A 25,304-nucleotide genomic window follows, 5' to 3' on the forward strand; every position below is an offset into this window, starting at 1 on the left:
CACCGCCCATATCACATGATTTAAGTTGAATAAGTCCAAGTGACGTCAACGGGCCTTATTTAGGACGACCACCTGCATTGATGCCGCAATTGTTGCACCAAAAGCTACATTCCACGGATTTCTTCTGTAAGCCGAATCAATCTTGTTGATTTATTATTACTCGTATTATTTAGGTTTTTGTTAAATTTTAAGATGCATTAAAATATTAAATAGATGTATACTAACCATGATATTCAATGATAGACTTTTGATATGCAAAAGTACAAATTATTTTATGTACGTTAAGTAAATCTCTTAAAACTTTATTTAGCATTTTTTTTTGTCAACCTAGCTAGATATCCGACGTGATTTACAACCCGACTAATCCCTAAACGACCATCCCTTTTGCTGGTAGCCATGGATCATCGATGGCCAAACTGTCGTGGTTAGAGAAGATATATTTTTTTGTTCTAAACTTAAAATCTCTAAATACTTTCATTTTTATAAATCAAATCATCATTACTCATGGATTTGGATCCATTATTGCTTGCATATATCGAATGAAACTGTGTAGTTTCATTTCTCTACATCTACTATATTGGAATTTGTAGGAGTGTAAGACTCATCGAAGAGGTTCCCCGACGCCGACCGTACACCACTTCGGGGGGTGGGGGGGGGGGGTTCGAGCAAAAATTAAAGCCCGACATAAATAGAACGCTCGCGCAAAATTTTTGTCGTTGAATGGCTCTTTTGAGGAAGAAACATTCAAAAAAAACCTCGCATAAATACTCCATATTCTTAACACTTTTATACAATCTTGTTTTCTATGTATTGTAAATTTTCTCCATATTCTTTCCAATAAGTGATGGCTCGGACAAGGTCGCACGAAATGAGTTTAGTCAAAGATAAGCTCGAGTGGCATAAAACCCGAAGTGATGTATGCTTTTGTGTCATGACTTTGTTGATCAAACTTTCTATTGATGAATTGAAGTGACATAAATTTTGTTTGTTGGATTGTATCTTATACTTGTTAGCTTCTTACTAACATCTTTAATAAAATTTATAATCTCAGATCAAAAATAGATAAAATCGTAACCACTAGTAGAAATTTGAACAAAAGATCATCACGACAAAAATGGCTATAAAATTTGACCAGTTCGAAAAGTTTATATTGTTTATTCAATTTATTTGTGGTGAATTATCAAAAAGAAAAAAAAAATATTATACGAAAATAACCAGCCTGTTTCTCAATATGGAAAACCAAGCGGGCAATCTCTATATATAATAAAACAAGATTGTTTTTTACAAGTATTCTTAGAAAGTTTTTGATGTGGCAAATCCATATTTATCTTAAAAAAGTTTTTTTTTAATTATGATGTCATATATATATATATAAATAAAATAGAAATAGCTCTTTACATGTTTTATAAATATATTAATCATTTATTTAAAGAATAAAAAATATCTCTTATACAATATTACAAAATAAAATGTCTTTTTATTTAGTTGATTCATTAACTATATCATTATTGTGTTAGTTGAATTATTAGATTTATATCAAGTTATAATGTTGTAAGAAAAACATTACAGAATTTTATTTATAGTTTATAATTTTAAATTTTAATTAACATACCCGGGTTGAACCCGGGTTGATTAACTAGTTATAGTGACGAAAACATTGTTGCGGCTAAATGGCACCACATGTGCGCCTCAATTCACTCATTCAACCAAATTTTCACCCTATTAAACAACTATCCTAAGAAGGAAATAACCCAATATGCTTTGGTTAAGTATACAACAACGTGTGGGCCGCCTTTTCATATGACGGAGTGGGAATTGCTAAGTAAAAGCTCAAAATTTTAGTTATTTAATTTTTAGTTATGTATTTCGAATTCTTACATCGTTTGCATTGCTAGGATGGTTGTTTGAACTTTTCCTTAAAACCATTAAAAATGCGGATAGTTTTTGTAAAACGATGAATTGTATTCAAAATATCAACCAAAACGCGTTTAATACATTGAATATGATTCATCGTCTACAAAAACTACCATACGTTTAGTGGTTTTAATGGGATGTTTGAACAACCCTCCTAGCGGTGCAAACGAGGCAAAGATTCTGAAAGAGTTGTTTTACTCCATGAAGGGGTAACTTTTTCGAGAATGCATCACTATATAATGGAAAACGCCCCCAAATAGTCTAACACTGCATTCTTGAGTTTTTATTAAAAGAAAAAAAAGGGAAAAATTGGATAGGGGAGGAAAAGATAGAAGATTACATTCATAAAAGTCATTCTCGAGTTTGAAAAGAAACTAAAAGAAACCCGCATGCAACCACCCCCTTTCACCTGCAACCGGCACCTGCAAGTCCCCCTTCCCTGCAACAACCACCTGCAATCGCCACCTGCAACTGCCACCTGCAACCGCCGCCTGCAACCGCCGCCTGAAACCACCACCTGCAACCGCCACCTACAACCACCGCCTGAAACCGACACATGCAACCACCCCTTCCACCTGCAATCACCCTTCCACTTTTTTTCCATCCAAATCAGGCCAAAATGGCCAGAAAACTTTTGGAGAAGCAAACCCTGATTTTTCCTTCCTTTTACTTTCTTTTCTTTTGGAAAAAAAAAAACTCAAAAATGCAAAAAGGTAAAAATTCCTATCTTTCTCTTTCCTTTCTTTTAAAAAACAAAAACTCAAGAATGAAGCCAAGGGTGTGGTGCTTCTCAGCATCAAGCGACTAGGCATGTGATGACTACCCATGATGCTCAGTATTAACATTTTATATTTTTATTTTATTTTTATCATTTCACATGTATACAATAAAAAAATAAAGGTGATGATAGATATGTCTAAAAGTGTGCTTAATACATTTAATTTTTGACATATGGAATTCACATTTGCTTTTTCATAATCTTTACCATTGAATTTGTCATATGTCAATCTCTTCTTATTAGACATCCCTTCTTAACGGATATCTAACAATGAAGTAAGAAAAATGATTAATCAACCTAATTGGTGTGCTTAAAGATATGCCTAAAACCTTAAGAATTTGATATGTGGATTCCACTAATTCTCTTTCCTAATCTTGCCCCCTAATTTTTCCACATGTCAACATCTTACAATTAGGCACATCTTTAGGCACACTAATTAGATTGATTTATCATTATCTATGAAGTAATTCAGATATTAAAATGGTTGGAGATCCTCTCAATTTATTATTCTTGACCCTTGATTTTAAACCATGGGTCAAGATTTTCTTAACTTGACAACTTAACCTGACTTGTCAACTGAGTTGTCAAGTTAAGTAACTTGAGATAATCTCCCCCTATTTATAATACACTAGTTTCATCATCAAATGAAGTCCTAAAGCAAATTGTAATTTAAGTTTGTCAAGATCTTAAAGATCTTAAAATACGGTAGTTTCATCATCAAATGAAGTCCTAAAGCAAATTTCAAAACGAAGTTTTAAAGCAAATAGTCATATACAATAAATTGCAAAGGCATCTAAATTTCGGGGGTATCATACGGTTATACATGCACTCTTATCAATGGCCACGAGAAAATAAATATGAACAATAAAATTAATGATTTTGTAGTGAGAGGTAAAAATGATATGATTATGATATGAATCATAATTATTCAAAGTCACACTACTATAATCAGTGTTGTAAATTCAGTCGACTCGGACTCAAAATCGACTCCTTCGCGATTCGGGTTCGAATGAATTGGACTATAACTCGTTCAAAGGTTAAGACTCAAGTCAACTTTGGTCAAACTCGACCAACTCGGTCAAAACTCGAGCGACTCAGGTCAACTTTGGTTGATTTTATTGTTCTCATCATGGAGGTAATGTTTTGATAATAAAATAATTGTTTTTACTTATTAACGGTAGTTGTGAGTTGTGTCTCTTGATTTTATAAAATTTAGCATTGAAAATCAAAGTTATCAATTTAATAGTTTTGAAACACAAACGGTATATTAAAAAGCCATAATGTACTATCATCCACGTACATAAAACATTTATACTTTTATCATGATATAGTTATGCTTCAATCATAAAATTCGAACTATTTTCTCATTACCAAAATAACAAATACTCGTACGAGGAAGAACAAAATGCCTTTTACACGTAATGGGTTAGCAAAATCAAAATAATAACGTGTGCATAAGATTACACTATATAACATCCACATCCACCGTTAGGTCATCAAATATTTTTTCTACCTTAGAAAGGGTAAATCTATTATATTAATAATGAAAGATTGTGATTACATAAGATTTTTTAAAAATTTTATTATTACACATCTTTTTAATTTAATTATGACATCATCATACATTTTTATTTAAATTTCAGAATATCCTTTTTTTAAATATATATCATTAATATAGATTTTTATTAAATATCCACATTATTATGTAAGATTTTGATCACTTTATTTTTTTGTTGTAATAGGCCGAAAACTATGGTGTTTTTTTTTTTCCCAGATAACGGTTTTTTGTTTTGTTTTTGCCAACCAAATGTCTTTTAACGTGTGTATAACTACACAACTTTTGTTTCCGTTACTTTCGTTTTTTACATAATAATTTATCACAACTTTTCAACTTATTTAACGTTGTTATTATACATTTTAATATGTCAACATATTTTAAAACTACCAGAATATCATTCAGTTTATTTGCAAAACATCTATCAGTTAACTCGGATTGATTAGCTAGTATATTAAAATATAATAGAATACTCTTTTATCTTCAATTACAAAAGAGTGGTATATGTGGCTTCAAATCTTTATACAGTAAGTACAAAACACATAAAACCAAAATGAGCACTAGAATTTAATTTCAACCATTCATTCTCTAACAAAATTTGAGAATGAAAAAAGAAAATAGAAAATGATTGAAAATATTACACCTGTGGGACAGACAATTGTGGCCGAGCAAGTGTCTCACGCTTTGACAGATAAGAGGGCGCCACGTGTCCATCATCTAGAAGCTCCTCACGAGATTCCCTGTTTAATGCCATGTCTCCCCCACTCCCTTCCCTATCTTCGTTCTCGACACGTCCTTATTTTGTAATTAATCCGTACTATTTTTTGTTTTCTTTTTATCTCACAAAAATATATATATATATCTATATCTATCTATATATCTATATCTATATCTATATCTATATATTATTATATAAAAGTTGTTATGCATCTTTGCTAAAAAGTTAAAAAGAAAAAAAAGCAAAATGACCATTATACTTTTAAAAAAGTAATTTACATAATTAATCCATTATTTTTTAAAATATTTTCATTATTCTTTTAGATTAATTATTTCTACATCAGCTATATTTTTTACATCAACCAACAACACCCGTAACGACCACCACCACCAATAGTCGCGACTCGCGCCATCACCACTTGTTACTGATACCACTAAACCACTGTCACGAACACTACCTATGCATTGCGCGGCTACCGTGCTAGCATTATAAAAAACAACACTTTTATTTATGGAAGTGTTTAAAAATATCTAATAGTTTCACTTAACACCCTTAAAATACTTTTACATACATTACCTCCTTAAATTACTTTTACAATATCAATTTTTATTTTTTAAAATACTTCTATTAACTATTTAAATAAATTACCTTTACATTAATTATTTACACAATTCGACGCTACCTGCACCACTAACAGCCGTTACCGTCACTGTATAGTCGTTGTCACAACCACCGTACGGGTACCGTGCTAGTATGATTACGAGTATTTAATTAATCAAAGTTGAATAACATCTTGTTTTATTATTTCTTTTAAGAATTGCAAAAGCTTTGAGTGAAATGTTGAAGTAGGATTTAAGACCTAAATTGTTAATAGAACTTTCAAATTTATACTGGTATCATGCCATTCAAATAAGATGTCTTTTTATTCCAGTTAATTTTTATAACAATATTGGTGTATTAATTAATACTTATGAATAAGATGTCTTTTTATTCCAGTTAATTTTTATAACAATATTGGTGTATTAATTAATACTTATGAAGTACTCGCACAATAAACTGGTTGGTGTGGTAGTGGTGATGGGTGATGGTGGCGTAAACAAGTGATATAAGTAATTGACATAACATATTTATTGTAAAATAAGTAGTAAGATTGTTTTAGAAAATAAGAAATGCATAGTAAAATAGTGTATAGTGTACTTATAATATATTTAAAATACTTCCCAATGTAGCTTATTGATTGAGTAATAACTTTACATGTTGTAGTTTTTAAGTTCCAGATATGAGAAACACATTTAAAAGTTCACAAATATAATTAAGATTTTTTTTTTATATATATATATATAACAGTAATATACGGAGTAATAAATTTGTTTTTTATTCATAAAACTTAAACAAAAAAAAAAAACACAATTTTTCTTCTTTATCAAACATATACATTTTAGCCGAGAATTAAACAACGGGACCTCTAACTTTGATTATAAAGAGAAGCGTCAAACCAACAATATACACACACATCATTATTTAATATTTATTATTATTATTATAGTTATGAGTATTATTATGGTACACAAATATACACGCCAATCAATCAAATCTGTAACAAAATCAATCAAAATCAAAGATTAAAAATCAAAATCATCTTCGGCATTCGTTCCTCATGATCTTCTCCTCTTCTTCTTCTTCTTCTTCTTCATCATCATCATATCCAATTTATTCGCATATACTTCAGTTTCCGGTCCTTTTAATTAATTTATTTTTTTAATATATTCTTTTTTTCTAGTAATATTTCCTTCTTATTCTCTTCGCTCCGATGGCAATACGACGTCGTTTTTCCGTTTTCGTCGTTGCCTTTTTTTGCTTTGTTTCTGGTCTCACCGCCAGTGATGGCGATTCTGATCCGATTTATATGTAAGTTTTTATCTCTTCTATACATATATATATATATACATACATATATATATATACAATACGTGATATCTAGTATGAACTCTTACTGCTACCAGTTTTATTGAGGTGAAAATTATATATATATATATATATATACTTTATAGTAATTAAAGTGAATAAGGAAATTAGTTATTGTGGTTAATTGAGCTGGTAAATGATATAGTATTTACCGCAGCGTTTGAATAATTTACAGCGAGTATGTGGTAAATGAATTAAAAAAAATGGACTCTGGTGAATAATAGTGGTCCTGTTGTTGAAAATATATATGATTTGATATATGAACAGGACAATAGTTACACATGGCATGTGCAAATTGTCTAACTGTAGATATTTATTTTATTTTATTTTTGTTAATCAACACTTCTGTTCATATATATAAAAAAAACGATAGATTGATAGTAACCGCTTGATCCCATATTCCGAATTGGTACCCACATAAACCCCAACAAGGATAGTGTCAAGGTAATTCAACCAATTTTTGTCACTGGCAAGATTCGATCCAGGTTGCTCCCAGAAAGTGGAAGCTTGTGGCCAACTGTTGGTTTGTTCATATATATAATACATATATATTATGGTAATTAACTTTATTTGTTAAGATTCTTATTTTGAAAGGTGTAGTTAAGATAATGATGTTCATTTTGTGGTGGATTTCTGTTACTGTGCAAGATGCAAGTTTGAAACTTGTAAAAGAATCGGTCTCTTGTTATAATATTGTAAACGCGATGGTCTTTTGGAGCTTATTAGCTTATTCTCGATAACCCCAATTTTTGTGGCTTATTTTTAGGCGTATATAAGTTTTGTCATGATTCAATGACAATCGCATAACAAGCTATAAGCATGAAAATGTGCCAAAGAAGCAGGTTTACTCTCATCGAGGATTAGCTGAAACTATGGTACAATATAAGATAACCCGAATAAGCTAAAAGTAAGGAACTTAAGAAACAAGAATTTGAGAGTTGAAACAAGTAAAGGGAAATAACAAACTTTGTTTTGGAGATCATGGAACAGACTATGATTTTGGTTGACTTTTGTATACATTCTTCAGACTTACGAAAGAAGATGCGGTCATGGTGTGAACACATGTTTTAAGGTGATTTTTCTTCTTTTGGAAGTTGAAGGGCTAATGATTTTGTTACTTGAAATTTGGTGGTTGAACAGAGCTTGTGTTGAGCAATGCGAAAAGACTGGATGCGTGGGGAATATATGCCTCCAACACTGCAATTTGACGTCTGATAAGAAGTCTGTGAGTGATCCATGGTATCTACAAGAGCCACTATACATAAAATGGAAAAAATGGGACTGTCTTAGTGGGTGCCGATATCAGTGTATGCTGGTTAGGGAGGAAGAAAGAGTTAAAGCTGGAGACAAGCCTGTTAAGTATCATGGGAAATGGCCGCTCCAACGTGCCTTTGGGATTGAGGTGCTATATATTATCGTACTTTATGTAAACTGTTTGATTGTTATATATTATTTCATTGAATAGTATCATTCTTGTTTTGCAGGAACCTGTTGCTGTGGCACTCTCTGCTCTCAATCTTGCAGTGCAATTTCATGGATGGGTTTCCTTCTTCATTCTTGTGAACTACAAGTTGCCTCTGAAGCCAAATAGACAGAGCTACTATGAATACATTGGGCTGTGGCATATCTATGGGACATTATCAATGAACTTTTTATTTTGGAGTGCTGTATATCACAGTAGGTAAGTAGTGGTCCTCTTCAAATCTTTCCTGATATTATAGGCGTATATGCATTATCTTAACCATATATGTTCACCATGTTGGATAGGTAGAGAAGGGTGTTAGAACCTTTTAAAGAAGTACAACATTGTGTTTATAAGCATTTAATTCCCATAATTTGTTCATTGCTTGAGGCATTCAAGAAGCAAGCCTTTTCACTTATTGCTTATGTAAATTATGATTGATAGTTCTTACCGATGTTGTGGTTATTGCTATTACGAATAGTCGTCAACCAAGGAGCTTTCAATAAATTAGTAGCATATTTCTTAATGTGTATTTTTAATAAACGTTGTCCAACTGGGTGGGCATTTTATTCAGGGATGTGGAGATGACGGAAAAACTAGATTACTCATCTGGTGCAGCAGTGCTTGGATTTTCTCTTATAGCGGCTATAATGCGAGCTTTCAATGTAAAAAGTGAGGCTAGCCGGGTGATGGTTTCAGCTCCATTGATTGCTTTCGTGACCACCCATATCCTGTACCTGAATTGCTATCAGCTTGATTATGGTGAGTAAACCCTTCTCCTCACTGAAGACTCTGGAAATGTTATAGAAGCTAATATTAATTTTATTTCAGGTTTAAACACGAAGGTTTGCTTTACCATGGCAGTAGCACAGCTACTCATTTGGGGAATCTGGACTGGGGTTTCTAACCACCCTTCTCGATGGAAGATTTGGTTGATGGTATTTGGAGAAGCTCTAATTATTTTCTTTCAAATTTTTGACTTTCCACCCTTTTGGGGTTTTTTGGATGCTGATGGTCTTTCGCATGCCATTGCCATTCCCGTATCCTATATTTGGTGGAGTTTCATTCAGGATGACAGTGAACATAGAACTGAAGTACTCTCCAAAAAAGCAACTTAGAACAAATGTCGGGTACATTCCTTCACGGGTGGTAAATTGTGGTTATACCAAACTTAGAAACTGGTCATTTCTTGTTTATTCAGGTAGAGTTATTGCTTTTTTTGCTTGCGTGCTAGTGTTTTTATAAAACGCTATGCATATCGAGTTTCTTTGTATTAAAAGTTGTGTCGATATGGGTTCGGGTGTTTATTTAGGGATTCTTGTTCAAGATTTTGGTTGTTTTTTTGAAAGCTCCAGGCCGTTGGTTTTTACGGATTTATAAGTTGGTGTCTGTACCGCTTAGTGCGGACCTGCCTTTTGGCTTTATCTTATGGAGCTTTTGTATGCTGTTATTTTTAATAAGAATCCATTTTATGTTTCTCAACTTTTGTTATAACTTCTTTCTATCAGCATATAGTTGTTTTTTCGCTGAAATATTTAACTAGAGGTGGCATAATTGTTGGGTCCGTAATGGTTTAAAATGTGTTATTTCAGCACCAGTTCAGACTGCCTTGGCCGGGCTGCACGAAATCTAAGAATTTATATGAATAGATGGTGGCCAAATATGTTAATAAATATTATATTGTTTAAAGTTAGATTTTATTTACATGCATAAATACTAGTACATTACGATCAAAGATTTAATAAAGTTGATGATTTAAATTTAAAGTACAATCATTTATGCATCTAATAACATGTTTGTAACAATCTGTCATTTGCAAAGCCCATAAAACTATCAATTTGGTTGACTTTTGAGTTTTGACTTCTTGGACCTGTTTCAAGCTGTTCTCTTATTTTAATCATTTGACCTGTTAGAGAGTGCACAATCCTGCATTGACCCATTTCATAAATAAATGGGCTGAAGTTGCCACCTCTACCATTAACCTGGCAAACATGGGTGGTTGTCTGATTTTATTAATATGAAATCTGGTAGTCTGGATGCTTGATTGACTTTCTTTCATGGTGTAACTTGCACCTCTAAAATTAACCTGGCAAGCACAGGCTGTTGTTAATATGAAGTCCGGTAGTCTGAATGCTTAATTGGCTTCTCTTCATCGTGCAACTTGCAGCATATTGATGATCTTGATATTCCTGTTGGGATTGTCTGGACAAACACTTAATTATCTTCCCTTTCTTATGCAACATATCTTTGATAGTTAACATTTATAAACATCATATTTCAGATATGATTGTTTTGGTTGTAAAGCAATGCATTTTTGTAGTAGTATTTACTAGTAAAAGAAAAAACTAACATCTAAAAGCTGTTAAGGACAATATTATCTTGCTTGAATTGAGAAAGAGATTATACATGTTTCATTGTTTCTGTTGTAATATTCTGTGAAGAAGCTTTGGAAAAGGAAATGAAAATAGAAGACTGAATTGAAGATGTAATTAGCACAAAGCTTCCATAAAAATGGCCTGTCCAGAGATTGACTTGAGATTCTATTCGACAAACCATGTAGCTGGACAGATATATGGTAAGTCGCGCTTTCTTTTTAACTTTTCAGTGCGTCATTCATTGCGGCCTTGATATTTACTGCATCATATTGTCAACAGACTAGTTGTTTCAGAGCGTCATACGGGAACTTTTGATATTGCTTGTTTGGTTAGTTTTCAGTTTCTCTATGTAATTCCGTATTCAAAAGTGTGCTTATTACATAAACTTCTTGTATATTCAAGTGTATCTTAGAAGAACCATCCAAACTTTCCCCTTCAGTAAAGCAAAGGAGCCACACATTCTTATTCTGCTATATTTGATTTATGTAGTCGTCGAAAGAAAGGAAAATGGAAGCAAAAGATAATGTAGTACTTTTTTGGAAGTTTGATAACTTCATATATGCTTTTCATCTAGAATACATATATCCTTGAAACAGAGTTCTGCAGACCGGTTTCCCAATTGATTAGAAATGTTCCCATGGATAAATTATGTCCAGTTGTATTGATAAATTTCCAATTAGGTAATACTTTGCAGGAAACCTCAGTTTTGGAACTGGAGTAATGCTCCATGACTTCAGAAGACGTGCATAAATTCGATTCAAATTCTCCTTTCATATTATTATAATTATATTATCAATTTATATTGTTCATTAATTACTTAAATAACAGGACGACAACCGGAATTAGTGGGAATGACGAGGCAGGGATACATGAGAAACGGGCCAAGCAATCATCAGTTTTTTTTTTGTCTATTACAAGCTTTGCAAGTTCTCCTACCATGGATGAGGAGAGCGAGATAAAGCAAACAATTTAACATAGTATAAGTCATCATGAAATGAAAACGGGGACCCCTCTCATCCAGACACGGCTGCATCCAAGTAGTACCAGGAGCGTCGAGGTTAACAATGGAATTCTCCAAGGTACATAGCAACAATAATTTTTGCCTTTCACCTCCAGGAAAAGTGTCCCGGACGTCAAGTCTCATGTTACATATAGGATGGTTTTTTGTCATTTTAGGCCATGGAGTAGGGTCCCCAAAAGGTATAACCTATATAAAGATAACTACACAGCAATTTGAAACTGTATCTGTATCAGACTATCAGACAGATGTGGCTAATATACGCTAACCAGAATACAGTTTGGCACTGGACTACTTGCTTCTTGAGGTTTTGTAACTTTTCTAATATGCAAACGCTTTAATCAATATTTAATAAATTTGACGTCTCTTGAAGTTTTGTAAATATTCTGATCTGCCAACGCTTTAATCAATATTTACTAACTACATATACTCTCTGCGCTTCATAATAATCGCCCACCTATACTATTATTTAGGGACAGTCGAAGTATGTTTCTTATCCAGGATTTAGTTCCTTGAAGTTATACTTTCTTCTGATGTACGCAGGAACTCTTGATGCCCTGCAGCACTGAGGTAGATTTATGGAAGTAAATAGGAGATATTCAGCGGTAAGTTTCATACTTGGCCTGAAGAGTTTACTCGCTACTAGGTTTTTAGCAGCATCCCTGAATGTTATATTTTTAAGCCTGTTTTCTTTTGTTGGGTTTCTCCTTGTTTTGAAGTTTGAAAACGGCATGTTAACTCTCTCCCATAGTTAATCGAAGTTTACTACAGTTAAGCACTTGACATTTTTATTGTTATCGTGAAGAACCAAATGAACCATTAAATGGGCCCAAGTTCTCTAATCCCTTGTGAAGCGGTTTGCAGGTCACCATGGGTTTTCCAGACGGTGAGGATTGAGAATTATGATATTGTTGCATTTCTAAGCGAAGACATATGTAGATGCTTAGTCGAGTCTTATAGTACCGATAAACTAGGGTATACCATTGTAGGTGATCTGATCTTCCAGTGACAGATCACGCTTAACACAAGATTTGAGGGGCTTTTTTGGAGCTTAAAGCTTCTGTCAAATAAATAATCGGACATCAGAAATAGGTTGTTAGAAAAAGGCCCTAACCCCTAGAATTTGCCCAAACTTTTTACTCAAGTCCCAAGCTCTAGCCCATAGCTTCACCTTTTATTCCAGCAATCCTTAATGCATAATCATATCAAAGACGTCACGAATGTATTTTTTTTCTTCCATGCTTTAATAGTTATAATAGCTTGTTGGTGCTTATGCTTCTGGATTTTTGTTTTTGTTTCTGATTGCCATATGCCTTACTTTCTACACCCAGGTTTCAAATGCTTAGAATTATTATTATGGAAACAGTCTCTCTACCTCTAGGTAAAGACAAAATTGTCTACATCTCATTTATACCTCGCTCATAGGGATTGAGACATATTGTTGTACTTTCCTCAATTCCTCGTGGATAGTATTTTTGCATTGCAAATATGTATGCCTCTAATCTATTCATTGAATAGAATAATGGTAAAACAATTTAGTGGCTTTTACATTTTGTAATTATATAAAATTTGTGAACACATACCCTATTCAGAGTTTCAGACAGTTTTCTTAATTTTGATCGAAATTTTCTCTATATGTTTTATCATCTACGAATGCAACATTTCAATGAAAATTTAAAAACAGAATTTTATTTTTGGTAATCGACTTTAAAACAAATTTCATGTCTATACTCTATAGTAAAACATATTTTGCAAAATCAACTGTTAATGGTTTCATTGATGTCGACATCTAACTAAATATTATCTCCAAATAGCTCAAAATTTTTAATTTTCTTCCAAAATGTTTGTATTAGAACCGCCAATAATAACGATCCTTATTTGTCCTTATATATATTTTCCACATTTATCAATCACAAAGACTTTTAGATTTTTTCTTGCAAAAGGAGAGTCTTACTGTCAGAAAAGAAAAAGAAATAGTCACTTGATACATTTAAACTAATATTTTGATCGTTGTATACTGTTACAAGTTAGTTAAATAGATATTCGACAACAAACAATCCGGCCACTTGTTTTTCTTTGTAATGAAAAGATAACGAAAGGTGAAACACATATAATAACAAATTAACAATATATGTAAATTGTTTATATATAGTAGAAACTCGTTTCTAACATCCGTACTTACGTATATATATTCATTCCTTAACAAGCATATTTTCATTTTTTCAAAACATTCCCCAAATTCACACATACCAAAAAGGGAAAATTAAAACACCAAAAAGGACACTAGTAACTCCATAATGTCATATCACCACCGTACTCCATCTCATCACCACCACCAAAACCACCATATGAAGGCGGCGGAGGCAACATTAATCCCTCCGCCATATTCGCCAACAAACCAGGCATCCCAAATTGTTCTTCTTCATCCAAGTATCTCACATTTGTCGTTCCAACACCCTCAGAGCCACCACTCCCTTCATTCAACACAAATCCTTCAGCAGCCTCCACCGCCGCTTTCCTAATATCTTTCGGGTCCAAAGAAGCCGGCCCCGGAAGCCCCCAAGAATCCGCAAAGTTTAAACATGCCGAACGCCCTCTTAAGGCCAAGGCCGCCACGTCGTGAGCTCTTGCTGCCATCTCTGCGGTTGCAAATGTCCCTAACCATATTCTTGATTGTTTGTATGGCTCCCTGACCTCACTTACCCACTTCCCAGAGCTCCTCTGTCTCACTCCTCGATACACTGGGTGTCGAGTTTCTTGAAACTTCTTTCTCCCAGCGCGTTTTTTGGGATTACTGGCCGCCAGCATGACCTCTTCTGAGGTCCCGGATGACTCCCCTACATCCGGCTCTGGCGGCCAGGTGCTAATCCCATATCCATGCTGACTATAATCATAATCATAATTGGTATTATAATTATAACTATAGCTATAGTGATCATTAGGATTAATATTATTATTACTATTCATCTCCATTGGAACAAAAAAACTGATAAGGCAATTATAGTAGTCAAAGGTAACTGAAATTCTGTTGGTGACTGATGGGTGAATTTTATTATTATATATACACATAATATGTATGTATATGTGTATGTTATGTGTGGTGGGGGGATGCGCTAAATACACGGAGAAGGTAGTGTAGTAAGGAAACTGAGCTAGCAAATAGGAAACAGGGTGAAAAAAGTGTGATAGCAAAAGTGGATAATGTCTTATGTACAGCTGTTATTCAATGGGGGGCCTATGTTGCTTTCATTGGTATAACACGTGTGAGTTTTGTGTTGTTGGAAATTACTTCTTTAAGCCACTTCTATTTCGCTTTTTTTTCCAATGGGGGCCATCTATGCCTCCTTCATACAAGCCTACAAGCTCAAGTGTCATTATACTTTGTATTTTAAAATTTGTTTAGTCATAAAACATGAAAGGGTGCCAAGTTTCAACACACGTCGTGAAATATACGAGGCACAAAAATAATTGTGTTGGGATGGACTAACGCATAACAAGTTGATGTAACATACATATTTTATAAATAAAGTAGATTTGCGTAACATTGTAAATTTTAACACATTAGATACGTTAACTTGTGACTTTTGTTAATACGTCTTCTTGACTTTTGTTGTGTGTTTGTGAAACTAAAATTATTAAGAAGATCTTAGTCATTTTTGCGAGCCCAGAGTCACAACAAGTTTAATACCGGCATTTGGCAAAGCCATCCACCGGCACGAGACCGGCAATATATACTTGGATGGCCCTTAACACAATGCTTTAGATTATCTCTAATGTTAGGAGTTTTTCTATATAAGGACCCTTGACGTACTATCACATCATTTTTCATGTTCTTACATATATATCCTTAGAATCTCACATGTTATCTTATATATGCTACAAATATATTTACTTACTTTTCATATTTTCCACCTCAACATTTATTCATTACACACAATATTTTAATAACACAGTTTTTGCTACTTTGGGCCCTTGCCCTTGTGAGGACACATCACCTAAAAGTTTTATATGAAGGACACAACATTTTAAAGGCTTTACCTTGACATACGCCTTTTAAAGATAGCCTCAATGCCTCATACAAGTATATAATAGTACGTCAATTTTGTCAGTATGGACCTCCTCGTTACATACTTACATATAATTAATTAAAGATATTGAGTTTCCTTTGGTTTAATCTAGAAATATGGAAGATGAAAACAAAAATAACAAGAGTGATACTTTTCTTAATTAGGAAAACTACCAACATTGAACTGTCGATTTAAAATTTGTTTACCATGCATAGATTAATAGATATACGAGTACTTGAAATGTTAAAGTTGACGGTGACGAATTGACAAAAGAATGTGGTATCAAAAAGGAACTAAATTAACTTTTGGTATTTTTATATATGTTTGACTGGGGAAAAGATATCAGATGTGAACATATGGTTAAAACATTAAAATAATTGGAGAATGTCACTGATTCGATGAATGGTGAAGTGAAGTCGTTGGGATTATTTTATTAGTGTAATTCTTTATATATGATACTCAAAAACTTTTTCGATATACTTCTTAAATGCAATGCGTAATTTTTTATTTATAAATAATACAAGTGTGTTAGTGTGTTATCCATTATAATACGATTATACATAGGGTTCTTATGATACCACGATGTCGAGTATCTAGAAAACTTTATTGCTCGTTTCTCCATTGCTTCATATTATTTATACATCAATTTAAGGGCCGCGGGGCAATAAAGAATTTTTCTACCGTAGAAATCAAATATATATAACCGACTAAATATTTTATATTTTGAGAACCCATTAAAGAAAAAAAATCTCAAAAACGGACCACACATTTTTTCTCTATTTCTCTCTCTTTAATTAAATTTTAAAATTCACCAAAATCATTAAAAATGCTTTATCTCACAAACAGTAAATCGTTAGACGAAACAAAAAGCACGAGTAGTCATAAAATTTCGTCCTCTTTCATTAGAGATCCAATTCAATATACTTTTGACGACTTTTTAATTTTCGTTTTTTTTTGTACTTACACATGTGTAAGTTGAACAAAAATTATGATTCGGAGCGGGCTTTGCCCTTAAGGATATTCATAAACCAAAACTGTGGGGGTGATAGGTCATTGAGGGTGATAAGTCATAGAGGGTGATAGGTCATAGAGGGTGATAAGTCATAGGGGGTAATCAGTGATGGGTGAAATACCTAACGGACTCCGCCCTTAGCCGCTATGGCTCTGTCCTGGACTAACGGGCTCCGCCCTTGGCCACCATGGCCCCGCGATGGATTGACAGGCTTCGCCCTTAACCTTCATTGTTATGTACATATATATGTTCATTTACTAATTTACATGTGACAACAATGATCCTACACATGTGTAGGTATACAAGTACAAGAGGAAAAAAATTAAAAATTAAAAAGTCGTCAAAAGTATATCGAATTGGATCTTTAATGAATATCCATGCTTTTTGTTTCGTCTAACAATTTACGGTTTGTGAGATAAAACATTTTAAATGATTTGGGTGAATTTTATTATTTAATTGAAAAAAGATAAAGAGAAATAATGTGTGGTACAGAATGATTTTTGAGTTCTTTTTTATTTTTGAGTTCTTAAATAACCATGTATATACTCTTTTGTATTCCAAGTTTATTGTCCACTTTTATAAAAAGAGATTAATTACCGTGTTGTTTATGAGTTATTTCCTTAAATAATTACATTCATTCCATCTTTTTAATTAGATCGAATATATCTTAAATATAATATAAAGATAAACTTTAACTATATTCGGAAAAGAATTCATTAATTAGATATATATATATGTCAGCCAATGAGGTTAGTGACTTATTGATAAAGTTTAGAACTTAGGGTATTTTAGTAGGATCCGAATCCCATCTATTTTTTATATTTGTAGGAGTGAATTATTTGGGAGGATTGAAAGTCCCGAGTTTCATCTCAGGTATGTCTGGTCCGAATTACACATACTACACAATTTGATGTTATTGTGATATCTCCGATAGTAACTACTGTCGGACCCTCAATTGGAGCCCTTTTGGGGTTAACACATGGGAGGGGAACATGTCATGGCGGAGATTTATGTTGTAGGCGAGTTAAACAACCTAATTATGTTTACGTTTTTTGTTGTATATATTACTCAAATATATATGTAAATAATGTTTACCTTGTTGCAAATGTGAACAAACACGATATAAACGTTTAACTAATATGTCCAATCTCAAATTTTCAACAAATCTTTATCCTAAAGTTTAAACTTGATCGATATAGAAAAGTTCTATGAAAATACAAGCACAACTTGACTGGGACAAAAGGACAAGCTTTTCAACGATTTGACCAAATTAAGACAAAACAATCGCAACTTGGATATGGACAACACAAAAAAAAGTTAGGAAAATGTAATGACTTTAAAAGATAAATGAGTTATGTTGCAAATAATGACAAAAACAACTTTTTGAATATGAAAATATTATATGTCATTATATCATAACACCTACGAGTATTAAGTAGTAAAAGTACCAATTAATTTCACGCGGATATAACACTGAATACAGTTGATATCCAAGCTTAGCAACCGCCATCAGTTACTTGAATTAAACGCGTTGTTTATTTGTTCGTTTTCTTCATCTGAACTGCATGTGGCGGTCCCACTTCCACCACCCAATATTTGGCCGGTTAAAGTTTTAACTTCTAATACTATTTTATAAGCACCGTTAATAATTTTAAATCAAAGTATAAATTATTATTAATATAAGTTTACACATTTGCTTTTAGTTTCCATATCTAATGACAGGTTATAATATACTATACTATAATCACCGTTATTTTATCTAATGTGGACTATATATTTTAGTATGTAGTCTGTATAAAAACCATATAGGATTAAAAATTCGTTGAAAAATATACATTTTTGACATGAAATTTATCATTATAGGTAATAATACATTACAGAATAATATTATACAACAATATTCAAAATATTTTATCTCAAAAACCACGTGGTCAATCGCACTGGGCGGGTTGTTCCCAGTTAACAATCCTAATGAAAAAACATGAAATTTTAAGAACACCCACACATTTTTTTTAATTTATCGATATACGGCTTTTGAGATAAAATATTTTGAATGTATTAGAGGAATGAAATAATTTATAGAGTGGAGAAAAAAAAAATGAGTGGTTGAGGTTTGAAGAGAGAGAAAAAATGGGTTGTTGGGATTTAAGGGTATTATAGGTATATTAGTTAGAGATATTTAAATTAGTGAATAAAGAGAGGGTAATTTAGGTAGTTCAAATTATCTTTTAAATTTTTTTTTTTTTAAAAAAATTGTTCTATAAGATACTATAGATATAAATATGTGAAAACAAAAAACATTACATCGTTTTTTATTCCTTCAAATTTAAGTTCTTTCATCAATTTTGTACCTTCCAAAATCCTCATAATCAAATACGTGTTTAATGGGATATACGAACAAAACTATATCCACCTAGATTCGTATTGACAAATTTAATTTGAGGTGAATCTTCATGCCCGAAGCCATCCCAGGATTTTGTTTTCTTGTATAAACATGCAGTGACCGTCCCAATAGTTATCTTTTTGTTTCAAAAGCTAAATAGATTTAAATATTTGTTTTCATCATGAAACACTGATATTTTTTGGCTATGCATGGTGTAAATGTAAATCGATGCATCTTGATCTTGGAACAAACTATTTGAAGATTATCCTTTTTTTTCTACATATTTGCATTGTCGATAATATACATGGCAATTACGATTCGATTTCCTTTTGATCAATTGCATATCAAGATGTTGTACATCTACTACAAGATATATATTGGACAATGTATCTAATTAGCATGCATTTTCTTATCCTTTTTGTTAGAAACGTGTGAGTACTTATTTTAGCATATTATTTCTCCAAGTCTAAATGAGCATGATCAAATTAATTTTAAAGGCAGTTAAGTTTCTTTGTATAGTTTCAAACAAGGAAGAAGTAACTTTTTGAGCATTTCACTTGTGTGGCCCTTTCATAACATTTTTAATCCAAAATATATCTACTCAATAGCCTTTGTTGACAAAAGTTTTAAGCCCAAATATAACCACAAAGGAGATATATGATTTATCCAACAAATTACACAAAATCTATATCCAAAAAAAAAAAAAAGTTAATTACTTCAATAATAAATTTAAAACAATTAAACCCAAGTTTCCTAATAACTCCATAAAGACATGTCATCATACACTTCATCATCCACATTATCCACAAAATTAGTATCATACCCCACCATTTGAGGAGGTGGCACCATCAATCCTTCTGCCATGTTGGCAATAAACCCCGGAAACCCAAACATTTCTTCTTCATCAACAAATAATTTATCATTCACAACTTCTTCCACCGCCGCCGGCGACTCTTCCACCACCACACCTCCACCAAAAGCCTCCGCGGCTTCCGCCGCAGCCTTCTTTATGTCCTCGACATTACTAGACTCCGGGACGGGCAACCGCCACACGGAGTCAGCAAAATTAAGACAAGCGGACCGCCCTCTCATTGCCAAAACTGCCACGTCATGTGCCCTGGCTGCCATGTCAGCAGTAGCATATGTCCCTAGCCATAATCTTGATGATTTTTTATTTGGCTGTCTGACTTCACAAACCCATTTTCCTGAACTCCTTTGCCTAATTCCTCTGTAAACCGGGTGTCTTGTCTCCTTAACCTTCTTTCTTCCGGCCCGTTTTTTCGGGTTTTGTGAAGCTAATAATAAAAAGACTTCTGGTTCAGAGTATTCACTGCAGCTGCTGCTACTTCCACTGCTGCTGCTGCTGCAATCTGAATTATTAGTTGAACAAGTATTTTCCATTATGGTTAATTTTGTAATACTGTCTTTGCCTTTTTGTTGTTGTTGTAAGTAGTGAGAGTAGTAGTGAATTTATGATTATTGATGAATTTGGATATAGAAATGGTGAGGTATATATACATAATTGCTTGTGTGTCAGTGTGTGAATAGTAGTGGTGAGCAAGTGGGTCAAGTGTGTACGGTGGGGTATATGAGAAAATTATAATTAAGCCAGTTGGGGTTGGGTGGTGGTGGTGGTGGTGGACGAAGGTTAGTAGAAGGAAAGAGGGGTTTTTATCAAAACTGGTGGCAGCCGGTTGTCTTTATTTGTTCTACACGCGTGGCTACCGTGGTCGATTACGATTTTATATTTTGACTCTTTTCTACCAAGTTGCCGCATTGGATATAATTAGTTTTATTATATCTATTCCATTAAAATAAACGTAATTAATATATATATATATATATATATATATATATGACGGTGTTTGTTCATTTATATCCTTAATTTTTCATGAATTTCAATGGCTTAATCTTAGCTCATGGATCATTTCCATCAATGGTTAAGATTAACATTTACCCCTAATTAAAAATAAAACATGGAGGGGTATTTTCGTAATTTACACAAAAAAACCTTATCTTTCATTTCTCTTTTTCTCTTTTCTCCTTATCAAAACACACACACACACAGTCTCTCTCCCTCTCTTCTCCTCCTTGGACGGTGACCACCACCACCACTACAATCTGGATCTTCATCTCAAATCACTAGCAACAACAACAAATGGAAGATGATGTTTTAGATATTATTAGAGTAGCTACATATTTTATGTAGTTTATGTTTTTTATATAAAAAATGGATAAACAAACCATTTTTATCTATGATTTGTAGTTTTTTCTCTCATTTTTGTTCTTTCATATGATAAGAAGTTGTATCTTTGGTTGTTGTTGTTTAAAATGTTTATAATGAGTTTGCCCACAAAGTGTTTGATGAAATGTCTAAACCAAAGTGTGTGTACGAAATCAAATTTGATTATACGTATTTACTGATCATACAGCCAATCATACTCGATTCTACATAGATCTATTCTAAAATTTGAATTTGTTAAATTTGTGTTTTGTAACTTTGTTTGTGAAATCAAACTTGATGATGTATTGAGTTTTTAGTTACATGTGTGTTTGTAACTATATGTCTATAATCAATTTGATTATGTGTTGATATTTTAGTGATTTTTCTATTTTTACAACTTTATATCTAGAATCAAATTTGATTATGTATAGAGATTTTAGAGATTTTGATTTTATAACTTTGTTTATACAATCAAATTTGATTATGTACTGAGTTTATAGTTACCTGTGTGTTTGTGACTATATGTCTACAATCAAATTTGATTATGTGTTGATATTTTTAACGATTTCTGTTTTTACAACTTTATGTATAAAATCAAAGTTGATTATGTATAGAGAATTTAGACAAAACAAATGAGTTTCATATCAAGAAACCTATTCAAAATCAAATTTGATTTTGTGCACAGATTGAGACAAAACAAATGAGTTCCATATAAAAAAATCTATTCAAGATCAAAAATAATTTTTGGCATATAGTGTAAAAAGCTATACAAAATCAAATTTGATTTTATGCATACATTTAGACAAAACAAATGAGTTCCAAACAAAGTAACCTACACAAAATCAAATTTGATTTTACGCATATGGTTTCAAAAACCTATACAAAATCATATTTGATTTTGTGCTCACATTGACACAAAACAAATGAGTTGCATACAAAGGACATATTCAAAATCATATTGATTTTACGCATACAGTGTGAAAAAGCTATACAAAATCAAATTTGATTTTATGCATACAATTAGACAAAACAAAGTTAGTCCATATCAAGAAACCTACACAAAACCCTTAAGTGTGCCGTATACATCCGTTCCCCCACTTAGGCTTTAGCATTTTTTGGTTTAGATATTCGCGGGTTTTTACATGGTATCTTAGGGTTTAGGGTTTGAAGTCGTAGGGTTAGCTTAAAGACTAACCCTAAACCACGGCTAACCCTACAACTTCAAACCCTAAACCCTTAAGTGTACCGTATACATCCGTCCCCCCACTGTAGGCTTTAGCATTTTAGGGTTTAGCATTTAGGTTTTTAGATTGCAACTTTTCTAAAATGTATGCATAAAATCAAAAATTATTTTGCATTGATTTTCCTGGGTTTTTACATGGTAGCTTAGGGTTTAGGGTTAACCCTACAACTTCAAACCCTAAACCCTTTAGCGTACCGTATACATCCGTTCTCAACTCTATGGAGTTTTTCCCAAATATATGTGTCAAATCATTTTTGATTTTGGTTTCTAATCATTTTTTATTTTGAATAGTTGATTTCATATTTTACCTAAGTGAAGGTTATTTTAGTTTTTTTGACCATTTTATCTTCTGAGAGAACAACAAAATGATATACACAAAAATGATTAAAAACAAAAACAAAAAAACAAAAAGACACACACACTTCTCCCTTGGATTAACTTTTAGCCCATAAGGGTTTAGATTTTAGGGTTTTATAATACAACTTTTCTAAAATGTATGCATAAAATCAAAAATGATTTTGCCATGATTTTTAACATTATATATGTGAAATCAATTTTGATTTTACACAGATAGTCTTAAAAAGACACTTATACCTTAACACGTACAAACTTGAACAATATCATATATGAATTTATATAGTTTTTTCACGCTCTATTCTTAAAATCAATTTTGATTTTGAATGGTTTTCTTTGTATGAAACTCATTTGATTTTGTATAGGTTTTCCCCCAATGTATGCGTAAAATCATTTTCCCGGGTTTTTACATGGTAGCTTAGGGTTTAGGGTTTGAAGTGGCTAACCCTACGACTTTAAACCCTAAACCCTAAGCGTACCGTATACACCCGTCCCCCCACTGTAGGCTTTAGCATTTTAGGGTTTAGCATTTAGGGTTTTAGAATGCAACTTTTCTAAGGTGTATGCATAAAATCAAAAATGATTTTGTATAGATTTTCCCGGGTTTTTACATGGTAGCTTAGGGTTTAGGGTTTGAAGTTGTAGACTTCAAACCCTAGACCCTTAACCGTACTGTATACACCCCCCCCCCCCCACCACTGTAGGCTTTAGCATTTTAGGGTTTACCATTTAGGGTTTTAGAATGCAACTTTTATAAAATGTATGCATAAAATCAAAAATGATTTTGCATAGATTTTTAACATTATCTATGTGAAATCAATTTTGATTTTACACAGATAGTCTTAAAAAGACACTTAGATCTTAAAACGTACAAACCTGAACAAAATCATATATAATTTTGTATAGCTTTTTCACACTCTATTCTTAAAATCAATTTTGATTTTGAATGGTTTTCTATGTAAAGAACTCATTTGGTCTTGTCTCAATGTGCTATACAAAATCATATAGATTTTGTATAGGTTTTTCCACAATGTATGTGTAAAATCATTTTTGATTTTGAATAATTGATTTTGTATATGTTTTTCACAATTTATGCGTAAAATCATTTTTGATTCTAGGCATAAGAACACAGGTAACTAAAACCTCAATACAAAATCAAATTTGATTGTAGAAACAAAGTTATAAAACATAAATCTATAGAATCTATATACAAAAATCAAATATGATTTTACACATACAGTTACAAAATTATGAACATTAAGCAAACATATTATCATATTATCAAACTTTGGTTTAGATATTTCATCAAACACCTTGTATGCAATACTCAATCAAATGTGATTTGATTCTAAATCATATATAAGAAACTTTGGTTTAGACATTTTATCAAACACCAGATAGGCAATATTATACCAAACAACAAAATTAATCAAATAACTGATAAAATTTAACAACTTCAAGATGTTAGAACAGATCTAATCACATGTTATTTAATTACATTGGATTATCACATGACAAATTTCGAATTTACATAAAAAAAGTCATCTATTTATATTCAATAGATCTTCCATTGTTTATTAATATATTCAAGATCAATTGATGATGACCGATGAAGATGATGACGATGACAGAGACAACGATGGTTGTGCCATTTTGATTGAACGCGTGGTGGTGGTAATGATGTTGCTACTGATGAGTTTTCAAGAGGGGGAGAGAAAGAGATCTATTTGTGTGTGTGTGTTTTTGGGGCTGAGAAGAGTATGGAATGGAATAATAAGCCAAATGACGAAACTACCCCTCCATGTTGTTTTTTGTTTTTAAATTCTGAGCCGTGGATTGCTTATGATCCAAGGGCTGAGACGCAGCCCTTGGGTTTCACCACTTTTTATGGTTTCTTCTGATTACAACTCTGTATATAGCTAATTTATTTGGTGTATGGGTTTATTGGTTTGTGGTGCACCAGGGTGGAGTAAAGTTCGAACTTGACAATCTATGGTTTTCATCCTCGAAAATTTAGAAGGCTTTTTGACAAGTACAAATAATTCACACCTTTCAAATAAAAACTTATAGAGTTTTTGATATTTATCTTATATACCAATTTTGCCGTCAAACCCCTCACGTGACCAACATGTGAGGGCATTTTAGTCATTTTTCTTTTCGTCTTGCCTTCTACTCATTCGGTTTACCTGCACCTGATACTCTCTTCTTGTTTTTCTTTTCCTTTCTATAACTTTTA

The 25,304-nt window shown here is 32.5% G+C and overlaps 3 protein-coding genes and 1 long non-coding RNA gene across 5 annotated transcripts; 2 read left to right on the forward strand and 2 right to left on the reverse strand.

Moving 5' to 3' along the window:
• The first annotated feature begins 6,661 nt into the window (after positions 1–6,661).
• LOC122588777 (post-GPI attachment to proteins factor 3-like) lies at positions 6,662–9,874 on the forward strand. The gene is made up of 5 exons (XM_043760973.1): positions 6,662–6,873; positions 8,071–8,332; positions 8,415–8,611; positions 8,967–9,154; positions 9,224–9,874. The coding sequence occupies exons 1-5, from the start codon at positions 6,776–6,778 to the stop codon at positions 9,508–9,510; spliced, it is 1,032 nt and encodes a 343-aa protein (XP_043616908.1). The 5' UTR covers positions 6,662–6,775; the 3' UTR covers positions 9,511–9,874.
• A 438-nt stretch (positions 9,875–10,312) lies between these two features.
• On the forward strand, positions 10,313–13,329 carry LOC122589455. Of its 2 annotated transcripts, none has more exons than XR_006322272.1 (3): positions 10,313–10,967; positions 11,047–11,509; positions 11,596–13,329. It is a non-coding gene; the product is annotated as an uncharacterized LOC122589455 (long non-coding RNA). The 2 variants fall into 2 exon arrangements; XR_006322271.1 differs by having other exon boundaries at positions 11,047–11,095.
• Positions 13,330–13,899: 570 nt separating this feature from the next.
• On the reverse strand, positions 13,900–14,820 carry LOC122586390 (dehydration-responsive element-binding protein 1E-like). The gene has a single exon (XM_043758384.1). It carries the CDS (start codon positions 14,756–14,758, stop codon positions 14,069–14,071), a length of 690 nt encoding a protein of 229 aa, XP_043614319.1. The 5' UTR covers positions 14,759–14,820; the 3' UTR covers positions 13,900–14,068.
• A 5,066-nt stretch (positions 14,821–19,886) lies between these two features.
• On the reverse strand, positions 19,887–20,739 carry LOC122586391 (dehydration-responsive element-binding protein 1D-like). The gene has a single exon (XM_043758386.1). It carries the CDS (start codon positions 20,646–20,648, stop codon positions 20,001–20,003), a length of 648 nt encoding a protein of 215 aa, XP_043614321.1. The 5' UTR covers positions 20,649–20,739; the 3' UTR covers positions 19,887–20,000.
• Between the last annotated feature and the right edge of the window lie 4,565 nt (positions 20,740–25,304).

Source organism: Erigeron canadensis, chromosome 2 (genome assembly GCF_010389155.1).
Source record: "Erigeron canadensis isolate Cc75 chromosome 2, C_canadensis_v1, whole genome shotgun sequence".
Taxonomy (NCBI): Eukaryota; Viridiplantae; Streptophyta; class Magnoliopsida; order Asterales; family Asteraceae; genus Erigeron; species Erigeron canadensis.

Excerpts from the sequence above, each read along its gene's own strand:
- LOC122588777 (XM_043760973.1), top strand. The coding sequence starts at position 6,776 with ATGGCAATACGACGTCGTTTTTCCGTTTTCGTCGTTGCCTTTTTTTGC. Across the intron at positions 8,333-8,414 it reads AACGTGCCTTTGGGATTGAG|GAACCTGTTGCTGTGGCACT; the intron begins GTGCTATATATT and ends CTTGTTTTGCAG. Across the intron at positions 8,612-8,966 it reads AGTGCTGTATATCACAGTAG|GGATGTGGAGATGACGGAAA; the intron begins GTAAGTAGTGGT and ends CATTTTATTCAG.
- LOC122586391 (XM_043758386.1), bottom strand. The coding sequence starts at position 20,648 with ATGGAAAATACTTGTTCAACTAATAATTCAGATTGCAGCAGCAGCAGC.
- LOC122586390 (XM_043758384.1), bottom strand. The coding sequence starts at position 14,758 with ATGGAGATGAATAGTAATAATAATATTAATCCTAATGATCACTATAGC.